We start from the raw sequence: 18,364 nt of genomic DNA on the forward strand, positions 1-18,364 counted from the left end.
CCTATACACAACCTCAAAGAGCATTATCACACACCCATAACTATCATACTACCCATAGTCACTCATAGGACGATCTTAATGTCAGACCTGGATGTGGGGCAATCTAGACATATCCAGTCATTCTAGTCTACATTTGGAGTCATTGTTTACCTCGAGATTTGCACTAATGTGGATAGTATAATCCAAGTAGAAGGTTTTCCCACCTGGCACTCCAGGAAACTCGAATACAGGTCAGAGTACAGCCTCTTGTAGACGCCAGGTTGTCTCGTTGATTTGCAGATGACTTTAAGATTACACTAAGTTTGTGTAATCTAGATGTTAAGGACTTTAGTCATCATTCCGATAATAAACAGCTCGCCGATAATAAAAAGTAAGTTCTATTTTATTTCGAAGTCACACATCACTGAACAAGAAATGTTTTGCTTTGTGATTATGAAAACAAAATAATGAAAAGCAATACTGAAGAAAAACATTGTACGTTCATATTTTCAAGAGATATTAAGCATTGTTATACATGCCATGTGATAGTGACTTGATATAAAACAGCTTTGGTTTAAATAATGACCTAAGATTCATGTGCACAGCTGATACACTGGAACACTGCAGCAATATTTAACAATGTTTAAATAACAATAGATTTAAATGCATTGATGCACTGCATTGGGCAGCAGAGGTCGCGAATATTAACAGATGACTGGAGTTCAGTGCTATGTGCATTTGACTAGATATCACTCATGTGTATAAGAATAATGTCATATAATTGAACGCGGTTTTACACTTAATTACACAATCACACATCCCCATGGATAGACCACGAGAAAGATCACGAGTTCCTTGGGGCGGTGGAGTAGCCTCGTAGTTAAGATATTCGTTCCTCCTAATGCCGAAGACAATCGTTCGATTCCCCGAGTGTTGTCAATCAATATTGCTGGAATATTGCTAAAAGTGGTGTAAAATGGCATGGTATAAATTCACCCACTCACTCACTCTCTCTCTCTCTCTCTCTCTCACTTAATAGTTCTTTATTCACAAGGATCATTATCGAGAATGGTTCATTGGCATCTGTTACAGTCTCACCTGTCCCTGTATGACCCTGTATTACCCTGCATGACCCTGTATGACTCAGTATTATCCTGTGACTCAAGCATAGTCTCCATGTTCTGTACAAGCTTAACACATTTACAACACGAGCCACCCGGTTTTCTCAGACACCACGGTTCTAGAGTTTTGTCCCAAACAAAAAAGTGTGTTTTTGAGGGTTCTAATACAATATATAGCCCAAGAGGTTGAGGTTTGGGGGCTTTCCAGGTTAACGTTCAGTAAACAGATGAATACCGTTCACGTTATCCATACACGAACCACCAAAAACCGTTTTGAGTCACATCTCCTTGTCCAAATGGGAGCTGCAGTTCCAGAAGCATCTTGGAGATTTTTGTCCTCCTGTGAATAAGATGAAACAGGCCGCTTCGAACAATGAAGAATCGGAGCACGTCTGATAAATCGGAAACGCGGTCAATAAATCAGTTTTGATTCACGTCTCCTTGTGAGAAGGGAGATGCATGTGTTCACTGGATCGTATGGTTAACGTCATACTGAATCGCAAAATGAACCTAACGTGGGATAACAAGAGACTGCTGTACGTTCAATCCAGAGTCTCATTCATCTCCATATCACATATTCAAGTACCTCACATGATGGCTAGTCCAATGGTATGTTGACCAAAGATGGAGATTTTCGGAATGTTCATGATAGTGACATTATACCCCTGGTTCCGTCGAGTCGGGTTCCAGTTCCAGAAGCGTCTTGAAGACATTCTTCCATGTCATTAATAGATACAATCCAAGAGTATTCTTCCTGGGGCTCTGGTATCCCGCTGTCTGTCGGGACTTGTCTGTAGATTGACATACAACTGTCAGAGGAACATGACCAAGTCTCGCCGCCCTCATCACTCTGGGAACCTGTCAGCTGGCGAGATACTTCTGGACCACATGCTTCTCCTTCTGGGAGTGCGTTGTGACCCGGAAGAGAAACTTCAATCTCAGTATTTCCGTGACGTCTAAACTCATCTGAACAGTCCTGTACGGTAGTTGTTTGTTTGTGGTGTTGAGGAAGATGGGAGATGGTATCAGGGGTGAAGAACCTGAGTTTCCCTTCTCTACGGCCTGTGTTGATGTCGGGCCTCGCGCGGAGGGATGTCAATGTGCCAGCTTCATCCTGACGTATCCGCTGCTCCTGTAACACAATTACAGTGAGTTGAGTTAAACCCCACTTTAAACCATGGTTTATGCTTAAGCTGAAACTTTAAAAACGAAAGGGGTAATTAGCAATATTCCAGCAATATCACAACACTGATACCAGAAATGGGCTTCACACTTCTTCTCTAGACATGTTGGGAAGGAACCCGGGTCTTCGGCGTGACTGCAACCCACTGTAACTACTGGGCCACCACACCACCCATCAAACGAGAGGAAGATGTTAAGGTACGATTCTATGTATTGACTTGGTATGTGTGCATGCGTGCGTGCGTGTGTGTTTGAGAGAGATTAATATTCATGTGAGTGTTTCTGTAATAAAATTGTGTGAGTGTATGTATATAAGAGATACGTTTCCGTGCGTACTACTTGCGTGTCGGGTGCGTCTGAGTCTCCGTAACGAGCTTGTGTGTATCAGTACATATGTTTGTGAGTGTGCGTGCGTGCGTGAGTTTCTGCACTTACCATAAACATTGAATCCTCGTCAACTGGAAACTTCACAATCGCGGGCGTGATAATGACAAAACGTTCACAAAGTGAGGACTTGCTGTACAATCTTCCAACCCTGAAAGTCCAACCCTATGAATTAGCATACGTAGTTTCCAACCAAACAGAGTGAGTTGAGCTTTACGGCGCATTCAGCAATATTCCAGCTATATGGTCTGTAGATAATCGAGTCTGGACCAGACAATCCAGTGACCAACAACATGAGCAGCGATCTGTGCAATTGGGAATCGATCACATGTGTCAACCAAGTCAGCGAGCCTGACCACCCGATCCCGTTAGTCGCCTCTTTTGACAAGCACATCTATATTGACATTTACAGGGTAACGATTTCTGAACTGAAATTAGCTCGTCGAATGAAATAACCTTCAAGGAATGTTAGTCTTTGGGACGCATGTCATCCTGTAAGTGACGAGTGCGTACGTAAGTGCGTATGTATGTATTGTTTTGTGCCGCGTTTGGCAACATTATTACATTATCATAAAGGGTCATCATAAATGGCTTTATACTATATACTTCGGACCCATTTGTGCAACTTGGACCAAATGCCTAACACTGGATATGAAATGAAAAACGATGTAAAATATGAAAGGATGTTATATGTAAACCTAGATCAGCCTCAATGTACAAATATGACCTCACTACCACAATCCATAGTGTTTGAGATTACCTGCTATTTGTATAAACTTGCGTCACATAACGCGGGAATAGATATTTTTATTTTAAATCTTCACGACGCAATAAGAAATTGAGAAGGGATCGGCATGGAATTCAAAATTTGAATCCTCTCCTGTAGATAACCCTCTGCACCGCTCAGTTTTGACTCACATCGGTCAGATAAGGTTGACACGGGTTGAAAGCTGTGCTATAATAGCGCACTCGGGAGTATCCCTACCATGTGAGTCTGACCCAGACAAAACAGGCAATGAGATCGCGAGCACTGAATATCGTTAGCGCGGGAATAATCAGCCGGGATATCATTTGCATGGAAATGACCAGTACGTGCACGATTAGCCGGGATATCATTTGCGCGGGATGATTAGTATTGATATGATTAGTTAGGGATATGACTAGCAGGAATGCGATGCGTGACGTGAGCTTCAAGGTCATGATCACCTTGCACGGATTTAACAAACACGAGTATAATTAACAAAGATATGAAGTATGAGTGTGAATGCATATATTTAAATAGCACGAGATATGATTAGCACGTGAATGATCAGCACGGATATAATCAGCTTTGGAAAGATCAACTCGGACATGATTAGCACAGAAAAGATCAACTCGGATATGATTAGCAAGGGATATGGTTAGTACAGGAATAATCGGCATGTTTATGATTTGCACAGGAATTATAAGCAGAGATATGATTAACACGGGATATGATTAGCACAGATATGATTAGAAAACAATTATCAGCATGTTTATAATTGGCACAGGAATGATCAGCAGGGATATGACCAGCACAGGATATGATTTGCACAGGAATAATCATTATGTATGATTAGAACGGGGGTGATTAACACGGATATCATTAGCACGGGAACGGCCAGCACGGATATGAATAATCAAGAAGGACATGAGATGCTAACAACAAATCGATGATGAGACAGACTTACATAGAACCCAAAGCAATAAACATGAGAGCAACCATGACAGTGAGGACGCAGATCACAGCTAGCCTGTCCTGGTCTCTACTCCGGATGTCGTCAACAGTTGTGACTGCAACAGCATACGGAAAAGGTCAGTTGGGTTAAGCCTTAACGGTTGAGGTTATTGGACAATGATGAGAATGCATGTGGATTTGAATTATTCCGAGCTAATGCTGGCTTAGTAGCGCCCGCTCAATGAGACACTATGCCGAGGTCTAACATTCATACCTAATAGAAGCAACAAAACTATTTAAACATTCAGAAGAAATCTCTGGTAAAAGCAAAGTCGATCGAACAATTGTGACTACATGATGAGTTTACATTTGTTTCTGCAGTGCTACAGCGGTACAATGTTGTATGAAAACAAATCGAATCTGAACGAAACAATCCGGTGATTGTCGCCATGCGATACGATGGCAGAGCGTGAGTTTGTGAATCACTATGAAATAGTGATGACATCGATTGTGCGCAAAAAGGTGAGCGTATCCGGGCCCACCGGTGTCACCCGTCAAAACATATGGAAAGTCGTGTCTAAACTAATTCAGGAACGAATGGTACAAAGCAAAATAAGAAATTGTTTCCGAGTTCATTTCTGTCACTGATGCATCAAATTTGGAAACCTGCCTACCATAAACCTTTTTGACAGCTTCATCGAGGTCTTGAATGGTGTAAGCTTGATCAAACAACTTCTGAGCATTAGAGGTGTTGCGTTCATTGAAATCCTTATTAAAAGAGAACCCTCGGCTGTACCTTATAGCTTGCGAAATACATACACCAAACTACAGGAGCTGTTGGAATATAGCTCGACATGAAGGGGAAACTGACTATTCTAAAGACGAAATCAACCCCATTGTCATACAGTCGTTCTAACTGCTGGACCTCGGTGGCAGTTCTTTCATATCACTACATATAACCAACATATCAAACAAACAAACAACCACCGGCCAACTAACCATACAGCCAATCAACTAACCAACCAATCAATCAACCAACCAACTACAGAATCAACCAACCAATAATCAGTCAGTCAGTCGACCAATCAAACAGACAATCAAACAACAAACCAACCAATCAATCGTATTTAAAGTACACAAATATAATGGCAGAATCCTTTCCTTCTACCCAAGTCTTACATCTTATTTGAGTATTCCACACCAGTTTAGATCTCACGTTGTCGACATATTGGGATACAGCGTACTGCCACGCACACCTACTACACCTTACTCTCAGAGGGTCAAAGTCTTTTATTGCCATAGAACGTCGCCCACCTGGGAGGAATTTCTTCTCTATGGCGTTCTGAAAATTGTTGCAAAAGCAGACAGTACACCATCTACCATAAGTACATAAGCATTCAGGTTCACTTCAAACTGGCTGGATTCATATTATGGTGTGAACATAACATCAAATTTGACATTAACGTATCAAATCAAAAGTTAAGCCCTTGCCATCGGAACATCACCGCGTATGAACGCATGCTCGTCACTATGCAAAAAGGGCATACTTCTCCACTCAGTTGAGTCGTAAACCTGATAACTGTTTACCTGGAAATGTTTGTGTTAGCATGGTTTACTGTACATGTAACGCATACATAGAGTAAATTGGCTAAAATATTTTCGGGAGCATTTTGACAGAAGAGTCTTTTATTTGACAGGGAATATCATCGACAATTCCAGACCAAAATTCACCCGGACACTTTGTATTCCGGCACATTAAGTATCCCGGCACATTTTGTATTCCGGGACACTTTGTATTCTATGTGCCATAAAAAGTTAATGCAGACGGCTTCACATAACCGTCCTGTTAACGAGGTTTACTGTGTCCATTTATGGCCCTTCTGTACATGATAATAACCACGTGACTTATGTTACTTTCTCACCATGCATTTCACAAGCTGTGGCATCCTCTCATTCTGATGCCCGAAGCACCACGAGACTATGGTGGTGTTCGCAGCTTTTCGTTCAGCCATAAATTCCCAGCGGAGTGTTTTGTTCGATCTGTGTACGCTGTGAACATACCGCAGGTCTGTAAAAGAGAAAAGTCGTTATATCGTACGTCTGTGGTGTGATGAGTCCACGCTAATCATGTGTATTAACTGAATCCATTTTAAAATGCGACAACGAATGGTTCGCTTGCCAAATAATGAAATACGTTTCACAGACATAAGAAATTTCTGCCACATTGGTATTTTGCACTATTCGTAAAATTAATCAATGGAGCAGTATGTAAGGTCGTTACGCATGCGCACCCACAACCGGATGCAGTACAAAAGTGTGCAATATATTATAAAAGTCACCTGATGACGATAAATTCTGAACGAGTGTTAATTGCTATGGGGCACGTCCATCCACAAAAACGTACGTTGAGTACCAAGGATTTGATAATTCTAAAATTACTTTGGGACATTCGGATTAACGAGCTTCCGTTAAATATCTTTCACAGTAGTACGCACCCAAATATCGTCTGTACAGATTGAGTTCAGACGGATGTTCCGACCAGCCTATCTTAGTCGCAGCGTTCACCCGTATAGTCACGTTGCTATGTCCGGTGATGTTGACCGTGGCTGAGTGGTCAGTGGTGTACAGTGGCTGCGACAGACAACAGCTGGCGTGGACGGAGTAGTTGACGATAATTCCCCTGCTGGCTTCCCGTGGAACTGACTGTAGGATTAACCAGATCATCATACAAAACTTTCCAAAATAAATATCTCATCACTATAACTATGCTGGGTGACAGTTAGGGTATGGCGAAAGTGAATATCACATGACCTTCTTGTAACTTACTAGCGTAACAGTTAGGTTATCTATACTGATGATTGAGACTGATAACCGTAAAAACGATCGATTATCGATAAACATATGAGACGTAGTTTTGCGCAAAAATTCCAACTTAACAGTTGGCGTACGATATTATCGAAATACAATTTTCATTTTCATACCGACAAGCATTGACATGTTTCCCATTGACGATATTTCCGATTAGCGATCATCGTATCTTAATGAAGTTACATACACCCCAATAAACCTCCAGCACTCCTGGCGCCACTCTGCTGAATGCACCCTCGGGTATCATTGGACCTCTCGCTGGAACTAGAAGAATGTGACAAAACACCCGATAAATATGCAATGCGTCTTAGAAAGTGGTTACATATGATGTATTGCTCATATAAGGGCATCTTAGAGTAAGGTATAGCATCTCCGGTCGTCTCCCCTTAGTCCTTCAGGAAATTGTTGGTTTAATTTGGTCAGGATGTTTCGTTTGTAACGGAAATTCATTACCTATGACAATGACACTGACACCTCACTTACTCGAAGTAAAGGTATCATCCACATATTCGACACAACCGGAGTGCTGACATAAGAGCAAAACATCTAACTGCAAAAACGAGAACTAGAGCACATAATGTTAATCAATATTTATAGCCATGTTATAATCCTTCTGTGTCTAGAGTTCCTGGACAAAGTGATGGAGTCATCAGCTCCATCGGGCACTTGCTGGAACGACGACGTTCATTTAAAAGCTAGTGACAGCAAGCGCAATGTGCGAGGTGTTCATTAATTTTTGATACACTTTAAATCGAGAAGTCAAAACGATAACGTACTGTGAGAATTACAGTTTAACATGGCTGCGTGCTGCTGTGGGTTACAGACATACAATACTCACCATCCTCAAAGGTTGAATTTGTGGCATTTTGTGTAGGTCCAAGAAAGCCTTTTCTGCGGGGTCGTGACCTCAACGTCACCGTGTAGTTGGTCCAGGGCTTCAGGTCAGTCAAAACCATCCCCACAACCTCATCTTCGGACTTTATTTTCTTGACCTGAGAAAAAAGTGAAAATTCCTGAGGTCGAAACGAATATGTTTTGCCTGTAGTACGAAACAACTGCATTATGTGATTCCATATACAGATACTCATTCTCTCGAGTAATGGAGTTCGACTGTCATATGTGTCTCTGAACTGTTAAGTGTTTCTTTTGCATGTGACACGTTCCAACACTCTTTTTGTCGAAAATAAGACATTGCAAACCTATGTTATTTCTAAACAGTCAATGATGACGTTTTATTTATATATAGGAATTACTCACACGATCCGAATACACCACCACGTGTTTATAGACCTCGTTGTAGGAATATCTGTCATCAGGTTTCTTCCAGGACACCCACAACGCTGTGCTGTTGATGGCTCTCACTTGTAGATCTCGCACTGGACCAGGTTGTACTACAGACAAACAGCAATACAAGAAACATTAATGGTGCTCCATGATTCAACTCCTTTTTTGGATCAACTGCATGGGAACTGACTAGACTGTCAAATGTCTACTCAAACTCCTTTTTGGGTCAACTGCATGGGAACTGTCTAGACTGTCAAGTGTCTACCCAAACTCCTTTTTGGGTCAACTGTATGGGAACTGTCTAGACTATCAAATGTCTACGCAAACTCCTTTTTGCGTCAACTGAATGGGAAGTGTCTAGACTGCCAAGTGTCTACCCAAACTCCTTTTTTGGGTCAACTGCATGGGAACTGTCTAGACTGTCAAGTGTCAACGCAAACTCCTTTTTGGGTCAACTGCATGGGAACTGTCTAGACTATCAATTGTCTACCCAAACTCTTTTTCGGTCATATTTCAGGGAAAATGGTAGGGTTGGTAGAGTGAAGGTGTTATTCTTGTCACGCAGTTAACTATCTGTAGGCTGCTGTCCTACCAGGTGCCATAATCTCCGGATCCGCGGACATATTTGGCTGTTTCCTGCTACGCTATCATTTGAGAGACTAAAATTTCCATAAATATTTGTGTATTTTGAATCCTTTACCGCTTGATAAAGACGGGGACTAAATTAATTCTAGGATAACTACACACAAAAGTGTACCAGTTCTAGAATCAGGTTAGTGCAAAGTGATTCTACCCAAAGACAGAATCCTTCTGGGGTCAAATTTCAGGGGAAATTGTAGGGCTGTTAGGGTTTGTAGGGTAAAGGTGTTATTCTTGAATTTGTAAAAAAAATATTTCCAATTTTGTCTTGAATTGTGCCCTTAATATTTTCACTCGTCAAAGCTAAAAGGACTTCCAAATGTTCATGGGCAAGTATATCTCTTGAATATTTGATGGACGTGGTGATTCTGTTTAATGTTTATTTGGCGGACAGGTTTACACCTGCCGCTGCTACACTGACGCTTTCAATGGGTATTTGAACCACCTCAGACGTAATGACATACTGATACTCACTATAATCTGTAGTTTGGATTTGTCTGCAAATTGACTCTGCCCCAGCATTCGTGGCCCCTCTCATGGATATCCTCATCACGTGAAAGTTGTCACAAAACCCCAAACTGTCACAGTCGTATTCACATCTCCCAACAGAAGTGCTACATTTCCTCCCAGTGATGACATCAGAACAGTTGTCAATTCTACTGTAAACAACCAGTTTATACGTAAATAAACTGAGTACATAAGTCATTCCTACTTTGTAGAATTCCACTGAAGGAAGTGAAGTTAAACCTACTTGTACTGTTCGACAGATTTAATTCATGATTCACGATTACAGTGAGTGGGTTTAGTTTTACGCCGCACAAAGCAGCTATACAGCTGGATGGCGACGGTCTGTAGATAATCGTATCCGGACCCGACAATCCAGTGCGCAAATTTTAACCATTAGGCCACCGTCCCAATACAGTCACGATCATGACATTCCTAATGAACATATGACTACAAAGCATGTTACACTACAGTCTGAAATATACTGTTCATCCGTAATTGTTTTGTGTTTGTTTTGTATGCCTTTTATGGGGAATTATGATTTATGTTTTATCAGGTATCATTTTTGTCACTGAAGAATAATGTATTTTCGACAGGTCCCCCACGTGTTAGTCATAATACTTACTGAAGGACTTTCTGAAGCCTTGAATGTTGAGACCTTGATCTAACAAATTTGTGACCGATACAGGGCAATTTCCCCAACTCACCTATACCGTGAACACGTAGTGCATGTTGTGTTGCTACGGTCAACGTCGCCAGGGAGGTTGTACGTACAGGTGAGAAGCCTCTTGGCATGCAGGACGCAAGTCATGTTCTTCGGCTGAGTGGGGCCTGAGCAAAATAACCAAAAGCCATTAAATGAACACCTGCGAAAGGTCTACTGTTGGTCTGTTACAGAAATAGATCGTTTGGCATTTGGAGACTTCTCATGGTGACTTATATCTGAAGGCATACTTACTACTTCACTTGGATCGATACAAATACAATGGATTAGTTAGTAGGGCTCTCTTATTGTGAGTAATTTCATTAATAATGATAAACCAATTCCTTTATGTAGACTTGCAGCACTGTGCTATCCCATCCGGTGAGTGAGTGAATTTAGTTTTAATCCGCTTTAGCAATATTCCAGCAGAAACACGGTGGGTGACACAGATATTGGCTCCACACGCTGAACCAATCCAATGTGGGAAATCGACCGTTTTTGGCGTAACAAGCGAACTCTTTAACCACTAGGCAACCGCCCCAACACGATGCTACAACAGCACACTAGCACACTTACCTCCTGTTGTCAGTTCAAACATCGATGCTATGACAACCAAAGTGTACAGCATAGTCGTGCCTATGCAAAGTCGACCTTGACCCTTCCTTGATCAAAGGTAACGTCTTGCATCCTTAAAGAGAAAATATTGACATTGGCAGGAGGGCTGTGTGGGTTGATATCGGTGGTATCAGACGGCATCGGGATAGGAGAACGGTGATGGGGGTAAATAATCCTACTTATTTCTTTTACACATTCTTCAAGAACAGAAACGCAAAACCCGAAATATCAATGAAAATGTGGTGTCATTCAAGGACGTGTAGATCAGCGGAAACCAAAGATACATGAATGACATTTTGTGAAGCAATGCATTGGTATCATGTCTATATTTGATGAGAATAACAGTCATCACAATCGTTACTGCTATCCACCAGATGGTGTTGAAGTCAGTACCTCGTATGACCACCTCCAGATGCTACCACTGCTCGACACCTTCTGGTCGAATCAGTCGTTGGATGTTTTGTTGTGGAATCCTTCTCCATTCCTCCTGCAGCATGGAGAGCAAGTGTTGAAGATTCTGTGGTGGATTACGATTTCGACGTATCCGTCTATCCCAAAGGTGTTCCACTGGGTTTAGATCCGGGGATCTGGAGGACCAGAGGAGGGTATTGATGTTGTTATTGGCCAGGTGTCACGTGTTGCGTGGGGCCTGACGTTGTCCTGTTGGACAGTTGGAACTGTCGTTAACGGTCAACAAGATGAAGGGCGTGCGGACGGAGAATCTGGTCGATGTATCGGTTGGTCGTCAGATTGCCTTGGACAGCCACAAGTTCCGATCTGCAGGTGTATGAGATTCCCCCCCACACCATAACACTCCCAACAACGAATCTGACTACCTGTCTGGTGCAGTTTGGATCAAAACGTTCATGACGTCGAACGTAGACAGTTTGCCAGGTTCCATGGCAGCACCGTGTTACACCAACTCACTCGTCGACCTCAGAAACTCTTCGGGTTCCAAACCGTTCATGTGCTGTGTCCCGGGCGGTACGATGGCGGCCCCGTAGGTGGGTTATCCGGATGTGCCGATCTTGGGCAGGTGTGGTGACTCTAGGTCTTCTTGATCTTGGACGGTAATTTGTCCAAATTGTTTGACGAAATCGATCCCACGATCGAGTTACTGCGATTGGGATGAACGTTGAAGATCCTTGCCACCTCACTCTTTGATTCGCCAGTTTGCAATCGTCCAATTGTCTGATTTCGATTGGCAACGTTGAGAAGTCTCATTTTCGTGTACATTATTTGCAAGGATCGGGGAAGAAATTATGAGATTCATTTGGGTCTTTTAAAGTCACATGCTGTACTCTCGCTTTGCACGTGAGAAACAATCATTGTGCCTGATGTTCGTGCTGCATGACATCCACGCACAAACCTGATTGATAAAACCGTTCAAAATAATTTGGGTTGCGTTTGATCGAGCATGATCTTTTAAAACATTCCAGAAACAATGTGCAATCATAAAAAGGTTTGAGTTTACATATGTGTACAAAACTGTAAGTATTGTTTTGTATTTTTGTATTATTTTAAGTAGTGATAGATAGCGATGCCTCTTCTGTCGTAAGCTTGACACCTGAACAATCTTCGCGACTCGGTATACACGTCTTTTTGCCCAACTAAACAAACTCCATACCTTTGCCTTCCGCCAGATCTTTGACTGATTTTGAATTGTCTTTCCGCTACAAACACAACGTGCACAACAATCCCCTCCCATAAATGGCTATAGTACTGAGAAGATATTTTCTCAAATGCGTGTCAGTATTTTATAGGCGAACAGTGTGAATTCACATCACATATTTTGTCTTGGTCAAATACAAGTTGTGAAGGATAACCTCAAATTAAAGAAAGAGTGTCTGAATATCTTGAAATCATTCATTTTTTTCTCTACAATACAAGTGATATTGGCTATACATTTGTTAAAAATACTTTGTAACTGTGAACATGATAACACTCTTTATAAAAAAAATACAACAATGTAGACAGTCGTTGCTTGTAACGAAAAATAAAGAAAGAAAGAAATATCAGAACTGAATGACTGACTGAATGAATGAATGAATGAATGAATGAATGAATGAATGAATGAATGAATGAATGAATGAATGAATGAATGAATGAATGAATGAATGAATGATTTTTTATTTATCGTTACAAGCAACGAATGACACATGTCATCGGTTCCCAGTAGTCCAGATCGATGGCAATGATGCTAATCACTACACTGGCTGGTACAGACTCGATTATTTACACCCCGCCGCTATATAGCTGGAATATTGCTGAGTGCGGCGTGAAACTCAATCACTTATTGCTATTATATACAATACATACTATATTTAATACATTTTTATAATTATTCAGAAATAATTAAATAAAAACACATTTACAAGTCACATTTCATTCCATAAATTTCAGAAATGCATAAATAACATTAAGACATGTGCAATACATGCTAACGAGAAATTTGGTTAAATGACGAATATAATATATAATTCAGGCACTTCCATGATATTCAGTCGTCCTGTTTCCTCTTGTCCACTCGATATATAAAGCCACCCATACAAAGATATCTACCACCCCTGTTGGTATGTACACGGGACGTATCTTCTGATTTGTCATGGCTGTGTTGTCCACAAACATTGTACAGCATTTATATCCAGTGTATGCGTTAACTGGTACTTCTGATCACTAGTAATCAACCTCAAATCATTTAGATAATTAACACCTCACTGGTATTTCCAATCAAAACTAATCAATGTAAAATATCAGATTCTTTGCAGTAAAGTTCAGTTGTACTTCCAATGACGAGTAATCAATGTCAAGGTAATCCCACTGATAACACCTCACTGGTATTTCCAATCAAAACTAATCAATGTAAAATATCAGATTCTTTGCAGTAAAGTTCAGTTGTACTTCCAATGACGAGTAATCAATGTCAAGGTAATCCCACTGATAACACCTCACTGGTACTTCCAATCAAAACTAATCAATGTAAAATATCAGATTCTTTGCAGTAAAGTTCAGTTGTACTTCCAATGACGAGTAATCAATGTCAAGGTAATCCCACTGATAACACCTCACTGGTACTTCCAATCAAACCTAATCAATGTAAAATATCAGATTCTTTGCAGTAAAGTTCAGTTGTACTTCCAATGACGAGTAATCAATGTCAAGGTAATCCCACTGATAACACCTCACTGGTACTTCCAATCAAAACTAATCAATGTAAAATATCAGATTCTTTGCAGTAAAGTTCAGTTGTACTTCCAATGACGAGTAATCAATGTCAAGGTAATCCCACTGATAACACCTCACTGGTATTTCCAATCAAAACTAATCAATGTAAAATATCAGATTCTTTGCAGTAAAGTTCAGTTGTATTTCCAATGACGAGTAATCAATGTCAAGGTAATCCCACTGATAACACCTCACTGGTACTTCCAATGACGAGTAATCAATGTCAAGGTAATCCCACTGATAACACCTCACTGGTACTTCCAATCAAAACTAATCAATGTAAAATATCAGATTCTTTGCAGTAAAGTTCAGTTGTACTTCCAATGACGAGTAATCAATGTCAAGGTAATCCCACTGATAACACCTCACTGGTACTTCCAATGACGAGTAATCAATGTCAAGGTAATCCCACTGATAACACCTCACTGGTACTTCCAATGACGAGTAATCAATGTCAAGGTAATCCCACTGATAACACCTCACTGGTACTTCCAGTAAGAAAAAGTAAAAAAAGGAATCAATGTCATTGGTGCTGCCAAGCTGTCCTAGGTTTGAGTTCTTTCCGCCGTCGAGTTCAAACATCTAACCTAACCACCACTTTAATTCCTCCTCACAACATGCGGTGCATTTCAAAGAAAATTTGACTGATCTCACACAGATCCATTTTCCAGCGAGACAACACCAACAGACTACCACCACCACCCACCGGCTGCTATAAGGCTAACGCTACTTTTCGGGGCATTATCATTTGCAGAAGCCCGATGTTTTTCATTAGGTCATTTCATCTGTGTAGATTTTAGCTTTTCATTCACAGAGATATGATCGTTTATGGGAAAAACTTGTTCATACCTTATAGACCTTGTTCATACCTTATAGACCTTGTTCATGCCTTATAGACCTTGTTCATGCCTTATAGACCTTGTTCATACCTTATAGACCTTGTTCATGCCTTTTAGACCTTGTTCATGCCTTATAGACTGATATCGAAGTAAAATATCGCCTTGGTGTACACCTTTCTAACAACTTGCTTCCGTCTTACACTAACTTTAAATGCAAAGTTTCTCTTGTCCGGTCGGGTAATCCGATGTAATCCAGTTTAAGTGTTGCGCTTGGGTTGCTGGCCCGTTATAGTCAGTTTCAGTGAGCTCACTTCAGTTGTCAGTCAATTACTGTCACTTACCCAATGAGTCAACACTGTTCCACTGATAAGGTGACATGCCCTTTTCCTTAAGGTGGAGGGTAAGTAAGAGATGGGTTCGCTTTATGTCATTGCAGTTATGACAAATGCACAAGTTCCTTGTTTCTTTCCTAACTGTCTTAGAGGTTAATATTAACCTTACTTTGGTTACCAAATTTGTAATAAGTCTAGGAACAGTGACAGAGTACACAGAGATCAATCTTCTCTGTACAGAGCGAGAACGAAGACAAGATCTGCTCTGCCACGACACTGACCTTCCAAGAGGTAAACACCAAGACTACGGCCGGTAACAACGTCCTCCTAACATCGGACGGCAACAGAAACTAGATGCTCATCTTCACGACCGACTCCATCGAGTTATTACCATTTGGCACATCCCACAGAGAGAAACTTTTACATAGAAACACGATTCGTATCGAATGCTGTCATGTTTAGGACACATGAAAAAAGAAGAGGAATACATCCTCTGGGCCTCTTGAGCAGGAGCAAGAGGCATTATCTGAGATGAAACGATTATACCTGTCATTGCATCCCACTCGAAGGTGGCAGTGAATTATTTGACAGAATCGACTACCAAAGTTTAGATGGAACATTATGTTCGATTCTTGTTCTATGTTTGATTAGATTCTGAAACTGTCCAACAGAGGGAGCATTTTCCGCATTTATAAGTAGTTCATTCCACAGTTAAACTGTGTCGGATAAAAACGGTTTAGCATAATTAGTAGATTTGCATCATATAGTCTGATAATTGTCATTATTCCTCAGATTGTAGTTATCAGAAACATTCCCTGGAGCAAGATCACAAAGACAGCCAGGAACCATATGGTTTACCATTTTGTAAAATAATGTTAATTTGGAAATTTTTGTATGTGTATTGTTATGAATGTCAAGTTATGTAGCATTGTTAATTAATGCAGTAAAAAATGATATAACTATATATTGCTCCCCTTGTCCGGTATTAGACTTTCCAATGCAGGCTATAGTCGGTGCATCAGGATTATCTGTCGGCATATGAAATAAACCGGGCAGGTGGGACTAACCCGACTGTATTGTCGACTGAATTGTGTCAATGAACACATGGTTGTCAACAAATACTTTGCTAGGTAACATAGCCGCCTCCCATTGGTTGCTTTAAAGTTAGGGGTTGAAGTACAGATACGTGTATTTGAATATATTTCAATGCTACTGATAATGTAAAACATGGCAACAACACGAAAAATTATGTTTCACGTACCTTTGGCTTATAAAAGAAATTCAGTGTAATAATCTCTTAAACAGCTCAGGTTCAGCTCAGGTGTGAGAAGAATATATGGCTCAAGATAGATTGCGTTTTATGTTGTTTGTAGAAACACATGACAGTATTAATGTTGGTTGGAAGGTATGAGCAAGTTGAATGTGTGCATGACACTCTGAAGAGATAATATTGTTGTCTTTGTCTAAAAACACGGAAGTTACTCGGATATCGCTTTTATCTTCCGTTTCAACTTTCATACGGAGAGAAACTGTGGAGATAAGAGAAACGAAACGGGGGTTAAAAAACAAACAAAAAAAACAAGCGTCAGTTCCCTGTGATCGGAATCAGGAGAGATTAGAAGTGGGCAGAAATTTGATTTGTTGCACAGGACGACTTGGTGTTGACAAGAGAGCTCAACGAGAGTAGTGGGGATAGTTAGTGGGGTCTTATAGCCATTACATATCTTTTACAATACGCACTACTCAATTTTGATTGCCACATCGTTGCACACAATGCAGGTGTTGATACGGTGTCCTCCCGCCTAGCCCAAAATTGAATTACCCCTATTCCCGCTAACCCAAAAGCCAAAACTGTGGTATTGTTTACAATGGATTAAAGCTCTGAGTTACAGCCTGTTTCGCTGAATCCTTGAGTGATGGTTCACTCACTGTTGTGTTCAATCACTGTCACAATAAGAAACAGTCAAAATGGAAAACGTACAGGTACATGCTGTATGTATTGATAGCCATAAAGGTGGACAATGTTTAGTCTACAGTCAGTTCAGTGTTACGAATGTGCATAAGACACCCACTGTCCCCATCTTGAAACGTGGTGGCACCATAACAACGCCGTCAAGACACCCCATTCTGATTTGTACAGATTCATCAGTGTCATCAAGACCATGCAGGTCAAGAATGAAATTTCTGTTATCCAACTCCAGGCCACATGTAGACTAAAGTACATGAAGTAGATTTGCAGACTCAACTTCAGACCCTGAAGGCCAGGTACTGATGTAACGAAAATGACATTGTCATCTTTGCTGATACTGCGTTCTACGCAATAAATTTTGACTTTAATAAATTATTGTTTAAAGTCTAGTAGTGTAGGGGTCTGAAGTGTAGATTCAGATAGCAAACGGAAACAAACTATATCAGTCTGTAGAGAAGTTTGTCTCTATTTAGTACGACATGATCCCTTGATCACCCCTGTCTAATTTGTTTGTCTTTCTAATATACAGACAGACAACTGTGCTTCACTATGATTGGTGCTGTTGTACAAACATTATGAAGGATTTGTTTACTAGTTCCCAGTCTTTAGTCAACGTGCATAACATTTGTTAAACATTTGAGCTCTGAAGCATTGCAGAGAAGCTATCGACAACAAGCGATGCGATACCTATTGCTCTGTGAAGAGTGCATATAAACTGGTGTCATAACACTTCGGCGGTTCTCGGTTCTAAATTCCCAGTGAGTATGACTCGTTAACGACCGGAGTACAAATAAATAAAGAACAGTGCACTTAGAAGCCGGAGCCTGTTTGAAAATCAATTCATTAAAGACGTTTAAAAAAACCGCAGAGTGTAAGGTACTAGTGATATTTGACACCATCAGCTCAAGAACAAATCTGTGAGTCATGGGCCGATGCCTCCGTCGACCATTGCTCAATACAAAGGGGAAATAATGAACTGTAGCTTACCTTCAGGCGGCTGTCGCACGAGTGTATTATTTTTCCT

The 18,364-nt window shown here is 40.8% G+C and overlaps 1 protein-coding gene across 1 annotated transcript; it reads right to left on the minus strand.

Annotated features, from left to right (window-relative positions):
• Positions 1–361: 361 nt before the first annotated feature.
• On the minus strand, positions 362–18,350 carry LOC137291660 (uncharacterized). The gene is made up of 13 exons (XM_067823086.1): positions 18,328–18,350; positions 10,937–11,048; positions 10,365–10,488; positions 9,628–9,812; positions 8,488–8,621; positions 8,069–8,222; positions 7,418–7,494; positions 6,858–7,065; positions 6,285–6,430; positions 5,542–5,704; positions 4,376–4,478; positions 2,718–2,817; positions 362–2,232 (listed from the first exon to the last, which is right to left on the minus strand). Exons 2-13 carry the CDS (start codon positions 10,986–10,988, stop codon positions 1,744–1,746), a joined length of 1,935 nt encoding a protein of 644 aa, XP_067679187.1. The 5' UTR covers positions 10,989–11,048; positions 18,328–18,350; the 3' UTR covers positions 362–1,743.
• Positions 18,351–18,364: the final 14 nt, after the last annotated feature.

The sequence above is a fragment of the Haliotis asinina genome, chromosome 7, assembly GCF_037392515.1.
Source record: "Haliotis asinina isolate JCU_RB_2024 chromosome 7, JCU_Hal_asi_v2, whole genome shotgun sequence".
In the NCBI taxonomy this organism is placed as follows: Eukaryota; Metazoa; Mollusca; class Gastropoda; order Lepetellida; family Haliotidae; genus Haliotis; species Haliotis asinina.

Coding starts and splice junctions, on each gene's coding strand:
- LOC137291660 (XM_067823086.1), bottom strand. CDS start 10,988: ATGCTGTACACTTTGGTTGTCATAGCATCGATGTTTGAACTGACAACA. Junction 6,431..6,857: donor TCTGTACAGACGATATTTGG/GTGCGTACTACT, acceptor TCTCTTTTACAG/ACCTGCGGTATGTTCACAGC. Junction 4,479..5,541: donor GTGGAATACTCAAATAAGAT/GTAAGACTTGGG, acceptor ATGCTGTTGCAG/TCACAACTGTTGACGACATC.